We start from the raw sequence: 11,875 nt of genomic DNA on the forward strand, positions 1-11,875 counted from the left end.
GTAAATTCAAGCATCATTAAATCCAATTAAAAATAACTCACCTAAAAGTGTTTTTGCATTCACCCAAAATCAAACCCCAAAACCCTTAAGCATTCATAACCCCTTATACTAAAATCAATAACTTTTAATTCCTTAATATGATGTTGTTACTCTACTAAATAGAGCATGGGAGATGAAAAAAATTATTAGGCATCTTAAGAATGTTAATCACCATCCAGTTAAATTATGCCAACCCAATTGGAATGAGGGAGGTGAAAAAGAAGGGGGTAGACTTTCCTAATCCCCTCCACTTCCTTTTCTAACTACAAAAATTAATGTTTTGGATAGTTTAAATTTAATCTATTATAACATATTTCTTTTTATTTTATTTTTACTGCAGTTTTAAACTTTTAAGATTAAAATTTATTCGTTTAAATTTGATCATTTATTTATTTTTATAATTTAATATTTTAATAATACTTTTATAGAAAATTATAATGTAAACTATTATTATTTTGATCTGATAATTAAAAAAATAAAGAGAAAAGGAAGAGTTGAGAAAAGAAGAGGAGAGCATATCTTCAAAGAAAAAGCGAGCAGAAAACTTTAGTATATTGACAAAACGAGCTAAAGGGATAAAATAGAACTCCTTTTTGACCAAAAGCACTAAAAGTATAAGTTACTTTAAAGAAATTAAATTTAAATGAAAAATTATCATAATATCATTTTAATTTAATATTATTCCTTTTTTTTAAATAACATCCTGTTTTTTTCAATCCCCATGGAGACTTTGCCCAGAGTCATCATTCCTAATGCCATCTGAATTTAAGACAGGTCGAATTTGAATGTGATTTTAAAAAGCTCATTTTTTTTTCTGGTCAGGATTTTAAAAAGCTCATTTTTTTTCTGGTCAGGATTTTAAAAAGCTCATTGATTATGTTAATATTGCAGATTTTGGAGAATGTTATCTTGCTTATAATAGGATTTTCTTCTCGTTCTTTTTTTTCTGGGACCTTGTTCTGTTAACCAAATTGTTGATTGGCTTGTTAAGCAATGAAATTGTGCGTGCATTTCAAGAGGGAAGTCTATTGCCTCATTTATTTTTTGTTACTCATTTCTATATACATAAATTGTTGAAATTAATCTAATATTTGAAAGACTTAGCCTTGCCCCACAGATTATTAAGGTATTGCCTTGAACAAATAAGACCTTTGTGAATAAGATTGGACATACAATGACCAATATGCCTGATTGAGTTAAAGTAAAGAAGGACATCCTTTTCAATCATGGGCATTTTAATCAATTCACGAAATACCTTATTTACAAGTAAGTTCCCAGGGACTCCACAGTCTTTGGTGTGACTTTTGGGACATTGCAATGCTTACAAGGGACTTTATAGTGATTTTTCCTGTTTTTGTTTTTTTTACTTATTTCTATATATATTATATATATAAATGGTTGAAAATAATCAAATAATTAAAGATTTAGCCATGCACCACAAGATTATCACATTTATTTATTCTTCCCATGGCAACAATAGATATTACCATAAGATACAAATATTAATATAATATGCAAACGTACTCTAAACCTTTCATTGACTCTGATCAAAGGGAAAAGGGCGTATGAAAGCAGAGTTCAATTGCCAAATCTTGAGGGAGGCCTTGATGTTGATGGTTGTTGCATTGTTGAATAGAAACAACCTTGCTGCTCCATATATGGCTTCTGTTGGATAAACCCTAGATGTGATCACTCTTCTCCCTCCTTGAGCAAAGCTCTCAATGATTGAATGGTCAACCTAATCAATCACATTCAGAGTTAGGAAATCAATTCTCATTAACTTCAATATTGTATGAAAGCTACAAGCCGTATGCAGAAGTATATGTGTGTCTCAACAACTAAATTCAAAAGACAAGTACAAGAACATATATATTCAAGAGATATGTTGAGGTAGGTTAAATCCGTAATCCGATTTCTTTGTTCCACAACTCACTAGCTGCCCCAAATAAAAAAGGAAAAATTACTCTCAAGTCCCATATAAGAAATCTAATTGCAATAAATTTCATGAAATCACAACATTACTTTGCTGAAGTGTCAATTTGCTAAATTGCAATTGTCAATTACTGCTGGATAGCTGTTAGTTGACAATAAGCAGCAACAATTAACTTCAATAAAAGGATATGGAACTTCAAATTAATTTTGTGATCTCACGGAACTTTTCTGTAGCCAGATTGCTTTTGGGAACCTCAAGAGTGATTTTTCCAATTAAAAAAAAAAAAAGATGACTCATTATTTTGGACGACTTGGGTTCACTCTGGGTGCAGAAGTATTAAGGTGGAGAGAACTTCTCACCTATTTTGGGATCCATCAACATCGATTGTACACCCCCCCCCCCAAAAAAAAAAAAAACAGATTGCTAATATGAGGGAAAAAAAAAATGTGCACTATATCCCTTGAAGTTGTCCAGCAGACCAGCACATCCATATAAACCACTCATTAATTTAGAATGACTATGAAATTAGGCTTTATCATCATTGTAAATGATCATTCAATTAAGAAGCTTAAACTACTTACTGAAAAGCCATGAAGAACTTCCTCTTAGGTGGTGTTTACTGTAATGTTCTTCTGCTAAAACGAATAATCAGATACTTATTACAGGTCAACACAGTGACTGCTGAATCCATCAAAAACAAGTTTCTTCACATGTTATGTTTATCAAATAACTTAATACCAAACACCTACAAATTTTCACCCGAACTTAATCTTAAATCACATGAATTTAAGTTTCTTGGATTGGATTTCAATACACTTGGTTTTCTTTATTCTGATTTTAAATCCTACTTTTTCACTAGTATATATTCACAAAAAAGGAAATGCATGTGGAAATAATTTCCAGTTGAGTAAGAAGCTGTTATCATTTGATTTTCACTTACCAATGCTCTCATTGACAGTTTCTCATCACTGAACACTGGAACTTCGGTCCCATAAACTGTCTTTATAACATCAGGAGCCTTAGATGACCTGCACATATCCAACAACTCTTATTCGAGCTATTCATTCTGTGATGCTTCACCAACCCAAATACTAATTGAAGTTTCTTAATGAATTCAAAGTTCGTGCAATTGGACTAAAAATAATTACTCAGATTTCAGACTATATAAGACATGAAGAATAATCATTTAAAAATGATAGTTTTAAGATAGTTAAATATGTACAGAAAAGGTTGTGAGAGGCATTGGTGAGAGAAGTGGAACAAATAATCTTAAGTCCTAAGAGGGGTAGAAGAAGATAAAAAAAGAACACTTAATGAAGTTATTAAACAAGACTTTTGATTAACAATATATGCAAAGATTTGGTTGTTGATAGAGTATAATAACGTCTTGCAATTTATGTAACTTACCTAATGGAATAAGGGCTAAGGCTTGTTGTTGTTGTTGATATGTATAATTGTTGAATGCATGAAACTTAATATGAATAATCCGTAGCATTGAGCGCAGAGCACTTAATGAGAGGGAAGCAATGAGATTGCCAGTTTTGTTCTTACAGTAACTACACAGTGTACAATACTTTAGAGTCACATGTGCACACTATATTTAGCATGCATCTAAATCGAAATTATTCCCAAAAAACTTGATACATATCTTACAGTACCAAAACAGTACAAATAATTCCCGAAGTATGAACCGTCTGGTTTTGTGTCTGAAAACGGACTTCTCTTTTCTCAGACAAAAAGTATTGTATCTATTAGACCCAGTGCTTGTTTTCGTTCCCTCAACTGAGAGAATATGAAATGCACATTAAAACAAACTTAAGGGAAAAAAATGTGTGTATTTTACAGTACCAAAACAGTATCAATAATTAATAAAAATCATATAGCAATGCTTCAGACTTCACCTTAATCTAATTATTTCTTTTCTAAGAAAAAGTGAAATCAGAACCACATATTGAAAATTGAAAATTGATACATACCTGGTTTCATCAGCACAGAAATAACTTGTTGAATTTTGATGGCTTGTATTAGAGAGACGGAAATAAATGGGCGTTAACTCAGAAAGTGTATCATCAGCTATAGTCAGAAGGCCAAATGGTCCCAATGCACTTCTATCACTAGCTCCATGCCCACACCCTACACTGTCTTCGGCAATCTCTTGAGATCCCAACGATTCAATTTCAAATTCAGCAAATATGTCCAACTGAATCAAATTTCCAGCAAATCCAACACAGTCCATTAGTAGACTCTTCAATTGAGGAAATTCAACAAACACCTTGTGGGCTAAGCAAGATTTGACTTCTAAATTCATGATTCTGATGAGGTATCTTCACATGAAAGATCTTGATCATAATTTTTGCGAGTCAGTTAATAATTTTTTGAACGAAAACATAAGATCTGTTTGTCAATTTCAAATTCAGCAAATATGTCCAGCCGAATCATATTTCCAGCAAATCCAAACAGTCTATTAGCGGACTCATCAATTGTGGCAATTCAACAAACACCTTGTGGGCAAAGCAAGATCCAACTAAATTCATGGCTTTTAATATGAATGTATCTTTGCAGGAAAGATGATAAATCTTTGAATGAAAACATAAGACGTGAATGCTTTTCAGAACTTGATGTTATAAACAAACCTGTGTCGCTGAACCTATGTTCAAGGGCAAAACGGAGCCAGGCTTGAGGACTATGCTTTCAAATTCAGAACTTCTTAGCCTTAAGCTCTCTATCTCTTCTACTGGCCATTGAAGAATATTAGTCTCAGTTTTCTTGTCAAATGTCACTTCCCTTGGAATAGTCTGCCACATTAAAAAAAATAATAAAATAAAAGGGGGAATATCCAAACATTAGTATTGTTCTTGTTCTTTGGAAATAGAATGTTTGAGGTTTAGTTTACTTAAAATTTTGTAAGCATAATGAGTTACATATTAGAGTCATGTATTAAACGGCTCAACACTTACCTCTATTTTAGATACTTCAAACACTTATGTAGTTGTGAATAATCATCTAACAACTTGTCATAGGAGTTCATTATACATCTAATATATACAATTTTACCGATAAATGTGTAGCTTAACTAGTTAAGGGCTATGCTAGATGGTCTCAAATTTGAGCTCTTCATATACATTTGCTTTAAATACTCCTTGAAAGAGCTTGCCACCCTTGTGGTCTTAATCAGCTCAATTCAAAATTAGTCAAGATTTGAATGACTCTGGATATCGAGTGCGCATGTAACATGTGTATATTATATTATAGAGTAAAAAGGTAACTTTATCTTTAAATTATCTATTCAAGAGCAAATCCTAAACTTTTTTTTCAGTAAATTTTTGTAACTCAATATTTAAAAGCATTTTAGGAGATTTCAACATTTTTAAATATTGAAGGAGAAAAATACACTAAAAAAGGGTTTTAGGTTCCAGATACTAATATATTGTTTAAGGACATAATTGTCATTTCATCCTATATTATTTATAGATTTAAGAGGAAAATAGTGATATAAACACGTAGCCTACATGATAAACAGATTATAGGAAGCAGAAATTGACATAAACATTTTGAAAAAAGAGAGAGAGAGAGGGAAAAAAAAAATACCTGAACAGATGCCCAACCCTTTTTCAAGTCATCATTCTCAGTGTCCGTTTCATTAATCCAACCCCAGAGGACACGTCTCTCTTTGACTGGATCATAAAAGGACTTCGATGCGTAGTATCTTCCATAGTCTACTCTTAACCCGATACCCACATCCTCTTTCGGGTTATCGGGTATCCATGTATCATTCTCAATGAAGTATGTCCCAAGTGCATAATGATCTATTGTAGTATCATCTATACTAGCCTTTAACACGTGCTTAACTCCTGGCCCATTTACTGATGTGGGCAAACCTTTTGACCCGTTTACCGAAACCGGATAAAAATCCACGCACTCCCACATGCCCGTACCTGGGACCGAATGCAAGTGGTGAACGTTTTTCTCAAAGTGGATGAAATCTGTGGTAGTATAAACAAATGAAAAGCCTGTCTTTTTCATTTTTGACCCAATGGTAACCCGCCATCTTCCATCTGGTCCGATCCATGCAGTGGACGGGTCACGAAAATCTCTCGGGGCAACAGTGGTTGGGGGCACCAAAACCGGGTTATGGGCATACTTGACCCAATCAAGGAGAAGGGGATCAGATAGGTTGGCGGGGTAAGCTAGATTTTGTACTTGTACTTTTTTATCGGTATCACCTGTGTAGAGGATTACGATTTTGCCATCTGGCAACAATGTGGCCGACCCGGTCCATACACCGTTGATATCAAATGGTCTATCAGGAACCATGGCAATGGGAAGGTAGAGCCAATGAATGAGGTCCCTTGATACAGCATGACCCCACGTGATGTTGCCCCACACTGCTGAATCAGGATTGTATTGATAGAATAGATGGTACCATCCCATGTGATACAGTGGACCTGCCACCATATGAAACAAACTCAATTTAAAATTTAACATTTATCTTCTTTGATCAAAATTCATTAATTTTTACTAATTTTATTGGTACAAAAAGATGGGAGAATGACAATTAAGTTTCAAGAAAAATAATTAATGATTGTTAGATTATTGATTAAAAATTTTAAAAAATAATTTATGAATATTGATTAAAATAATTTTAATTGTAAATAAAATATTTAAATTTTAAATGTATAACTCTTACTTTGCAGGTGAGATTTTTTTTGTAATTATTTAAATTAATATTTATAATTTATTTATTTTTTTGAGAATTTTGTCAAGACTACCTATCTATCATAAATTTCCTCTTGTAAGACTGTATTCTCATTCTCCCTAACAAGAACTTGGAACAAGTTGAGGGTTTTTCTCAAACTAATTCAAGTTGTACAAAATTAAGTATAATACTAACCTGTGTAAAAAAAATTAATTCTTTGATTAAAACTGAAATTGATGTAAATAATCAATTAAAAAATTATTTTCATAATTTATAAAAATGTCACCACCTTCTATTTTTATATCGATATTTTTTCAACTAACATAAAAACACTACTTTTTCCTAGTACAAGGTGATTATATTATACTCTTTTCATTTAAAAATGTAAGGTATTTTTAATCAAATTTTACTTATAATAAAATAGTTACTTATTTTTAAACGAACCCTATTTTTTTTATATTTATCCCTATTTAATAGGGTGGAATACTTTGAAAAAAATGTAATAATTTATTACAATTTAAAAAATTAAAAATGCTTTATATTTTTTAATCTCTAATTTAAAAAAAATTTATATTTTTTAATAAAAAAATATTTATATAATACTGAAAATTGCATCTAATCATGGCCTGTCCTCAAAGATTGACCTGAAATTATTTGCATACCCATGGAAGTTGGAAAGATCACGTGACGCTATCCAACAGTCAACTATACATAAAAGCGAATTGGTTGATAGAACCTAAACGTCCTAGCTAGTTTTGGAATTTTTCAAATTACTTTGCCTAATTGACAGTGATTTTCCAAATTCGATTTCACAACTTCATTATAAAACTCATTCAAAAAAAAAAAAACTCATCCAAAACCATGCGTGTAAGATCTTTCATTGAAAACTAATGAATTCAATTTAAAAATTGTTAAAAGTAATATTCGATTACCAACCAATATGAAAATAACACAAATTTCTTTTAATTTTTTTAAAATTGCACATATTATTTACTTTTATAAATAATTTTGATGGTAAAACAAATTATGGATTAGAGTATTTCAATTAAGAACTTCATGATATTAGTTAATATGGATTACTAATTATTGAAAAACATTCTTATTCAAACAAGATCTATCACAATTAAATTATGGATATTTTCTCGAGAATTTATCACTTCTTATTATTATTATTATTATTATTATTATTATTATTATTATTATGGTATTTTTTTGTTGAATTATCGTTTTTTTAACTAAGGAATAAAGATAAAAGTCACTTAGTATTTTTTTTAATATAAAATAACACCTAGTGATAGTGACTTCAAAAGAAAATTTTGGATCATCAAATTAATGTGGTCAATAGCTTCTTTTTTATATCTTTATGTCCTAGTATTTTTATTGGTCAATAACTTTGATTTTCAATGATCTAGAAGACTAATATTTTATATTTTATTTCTAATATAATTGATCGATGTATGCAATATTTTTGAGGACTAAATCATTATAAAAATAAAAATATTATGATTTCCGTCATTTATAATTTTAATGTCCTTTTGATCCTTTCACATAATTATAATTTTAATGTTTTTTACTTAAAGGTATTATACTGAAATTTTTCCTAGAATCAATTATTTAACAGAAAAGTTAAACATTTGCAAAAGTTAAAATAAAAAAAATAAAAACTTTAGTAGATACGTACCATCAGGATCTGAAGCAGCACCAACCAAAGAGATATATGCACGAACACCACATCAAACAGAAATACAACGGGGGGAAAAAGGCAGTTAGTTTACCATTTGTCTTCATCGTGTGTACGTTTGAAATAAAAAAATTTATATTATTTATAAATTAAAAAATAGAAACTAGGTGCAGTAAATAATAGTAACGTGAATGTGGCATATTGTTTACCATTTTAATATTTATCACTAATATTATAATAAAAAAATTATTATTTTAAATCTCCATGTGAAGCCCGGCATTTTATCAGGCGTTATTATCAAATCAGTATATTAATATATCAATATATAAAGCAAAACTTACAAAAGATTAATTATCTATAGTTATAAATAATACAGCTCACATCAAACTCCATACAAAGTATGAACTCACATTTTTTTTAATAAAAAGTTTACGAGAGTTGGATCCAAAAAGTTCACCTGAACTAACATTTTGGTTTGATTGACAAAAAAATAATCTTTCTAACTTCATTACATCAAAGAAAAAAAAATATTAACCAATAAGCATTGGTCATAGTAAAATAAGCTATGACTGTTTAAGCGCCAAATTTTAAATTCAAATCCATATAAATACAAAAAATATAGTTGGAAGAGCTATTTTTTAATTGGGCTCGATAATACTTAAATTTGATTCAATTAAATAGTTATATTAAATTAAAAAATTTTAAATATAAAAAATATTAGACTTTTGCAATATAATTTTTATGTAGCTTGACATGTTTTATTCTTCAACCTTTTCAAGTTAATTTTAAAATTAATTTCTTTTGGGACAAACAAACTAATTATCAATAGAAAATTAAACAAAAGTTGGACGATGGCTAAATTTGGAAAGTTAATCTTGACCCTCCACCTGCCCTGGAGGATTTCAACTACCATTCAAATATGGACAAGTAAACCATTTCAAATACGAAACAAAATCAATAAATAATTCAAATTTGACTCGTTGGTGATTGTGCTCAATTTCTCAAGGTTGACAGTAAATTACATATATATATATATATAGGTAGATAAAATCAAATTTCTTATCACAGGTATTGACATCTTATTCAATATATAAGAAATTTGATTTTATCTAAAGAAAAATATTTTTTTATTTTAAAAACCAGCAAGAAGAGAATTTCGGTTTAAAATTAAATTTATAGAACTTAAACTATATATATTAATTCTGGCCTGCACTTTGCATATATAAAAATCCAAGATGAGTTATAATGTTGAAAGCTTATGAATAGCCTAACTTCTATTCAAATTTGATATTATGTGTGTATTTAAAATTAATTTTGATTTAGTTTAATAATATATTCTGTGGCTTGATTATTTTGTTTTGGTGAACACAAATATTACTACTAAAAAGACTTCTAAGAACACTTACATGAGAAAAACATTCCCATAAATTTCCACCAAAATAAAATTTGAAAAAGCTTACGGGAGCGTTGTAGGCCAAAAATATGCATTATGCATGAAAAGTGTTTTTTTTTCATGATAGTCAAGGAATAAATTCTATTGATAATAGAAACTTTTTTTTTTCATGATGATAGAACTTTCCACGTGACTTGATTATATAATTTAACATTTGAAAAACTTGGGAAGAAACTTTTAAAATAACTTTTGACCAAGCTGGGAAAAAAAAATAGCACAAAATAGTAAATTACATATTAGACCCACATGTTATAGGTGGGATCACCTCTGTTTTATCCCTCTCCTGAGATGTGTGTGCCAAGTGAGAAGGTGTCTCCTTTTCTATGAGGAGTTGTTGAAGGTAATTTTTTTATTTAAATTTTCTAAAATTGGGACTAGTGAATTCAGAAGTTTTTTCTTTAAGTATTTTCATGTATTTTATTTTTTATAAAATACGAAATGTTCTCTTTCTTTCTTAAAAAAAAACTTCACAAAAATTCACCATCAATGACAACAATTTCAGAGGAAGTAAATCCAAATTTTTTTAAATATATATATATATATATATATAAAAGATGAACATTAATTTTTGGATTATATAAGTTTTATTAGGAGTCCTATCTAGATCTAGGATATAGAGGTTAAGAAATAAAAAAATAATTATTTAATCCTATAATTTTGATTTAGGATTAACATGCAAATTGTACATTAAACTATAGGTTTAGGAGTTATTTCAGCCCTAAATTTTTAAAAGATACATTCTGAACCTAAAAAATTAAAATTTGGATAATTTTTCTCCCACTGTAAAATTGAACAAACGTCTATCAATTTTTTAAAAATTAGGGTTTAATATGCAATTTTCGCTTAATTTTATTATTCTTCCATGTCTCCTACCCTCATTTAAGAAAAATCATACATTAGACTCAAATTTTTTAAAAATTGATGAATGATTGTTGAAATTTAATAATACAAATAAAATTATCCTAACTTTAATTGTTTAAAGTTTAAAATATATCTTTTAAAAGTTTAGGGTTCAAATCATCCTTAAACCTATAATTTAAAGTTGAAATTACTTTTCAACCCTTTGATTTAATTACTATTCAATTCCAAAAATTTAACTTATATATCCAATATAATCCTCTCTCAAGTTTTACTCATTTAATTTGTTGCTCTCTTACTTCCATAAAATCATCTTGTATGTCAAGAATTAAATTGTAACTGACATAAAGTGTAAAAATTAATAGATTAATGACTAAAACTTGAAAATTTGAGTTATGTACAGCAAGTTCAATATCAAGAATTAAATTACAACCAGTCAATTAAAACAATGTAAGCTTAATAATTAATATATGAATATATATATATATATATATAATATTAAAAGACAGTTAAATGCAGACATACCATTCATCCAATTTTTTGGGGCTGAAAATGATAAGCAGTTCGTTGCCAAGAGAACATAGCATTCGTCCAATTATACGAAAGCTTCTTCTCTGAAACTAACCAACACGACGGATTCGACTTCGCCGATACTCCTTCAGACACTCCTCTCGGAATCCGAACCTCCCGAAACGACGTCGTAGTTTCCTCTTCTTCTCCTTCCTTCTTCTCTGTCAATCTTGCCTCCTCCCTCCTCTGGTTTCTCGCCAATACGACCACACACGCCACCACAATGATCAAGCACAAGATTGCGACCACGAAGCTCAACCGTCGCCGGCGAGTCCTCTCCGTGCGCGGCGGTGCATTGAGCAACGGAGTGCGCCCTTGAGCGTGCTTGGCGATGGCCTCCATGGTTAGAGCTCAATGGAGACTGAAGAAGAAGAAGAAGAAGAAGAAGAAGAAGAAGAGCTGTTGATGTATATGTATGTATGTATGAATGTATGTATATTGATATATACACACGAAAAAGGAAGCTATATTGGTAGGTGATTAACAGTGAGATTTGTGAGGCGGCGAGTTTAAATGAAAGAATCTGGAAGAGAAGAGAAGATTTTACTGAATGAGAAGAAGCAGAAAGGGAGGCTCAATTGAAGAGGCATGGAAGAAAGTTAGTTGGCGGTTTCAACAAAATTTGGAAGGAAGAGAGAGAGAGAG

General features: G+C 30.1%; 1 protein-coding gene across 1 annotated transcript; it reads right to left on the minus strand.

Moving 5' to 3' along the window:
• Window positions 1–1,470: 1,470 nt before the first annotated feature.
• On the minus strand, window positions 1,471–11,875 carry LOC129300284 (beta-fructofuranosidase, soluble isoenzyme I-like). The gene is given in 7 exon segments (XM_054938847.1): window positions 1,471–1,777; window positions 2,913–3,000; window positions 3,949–4,172; window positions 4,606–4,767; window positions 5,561–6,417; window positions 11,186–11,203; window positions 11,206–11,875. Coding segments are annotated over 7 exon segments (1,920 nt in total). The 5' UTR covers window positions 11,573–11,875; the 3' UTR covers window positions 1,471–1,573.

Source organism: Prosopis cineraria, unplaced genomic scaffold (genome assembly GCF_029017545.1).
Source record: "Prosopis cineraria cultivar Desert tree isolate PC_DT_omini unplaced genomic scaffold, ASM2901754v1 PC1517, whole genome shotgun sequence".
Classification (NCBI taxonomy): Eukaryota; Viridiplantae; Streptophyta; class Magnoliopsida; order Fabales; family Fabaceae; genus Prosopis; species Prosopis cineraria.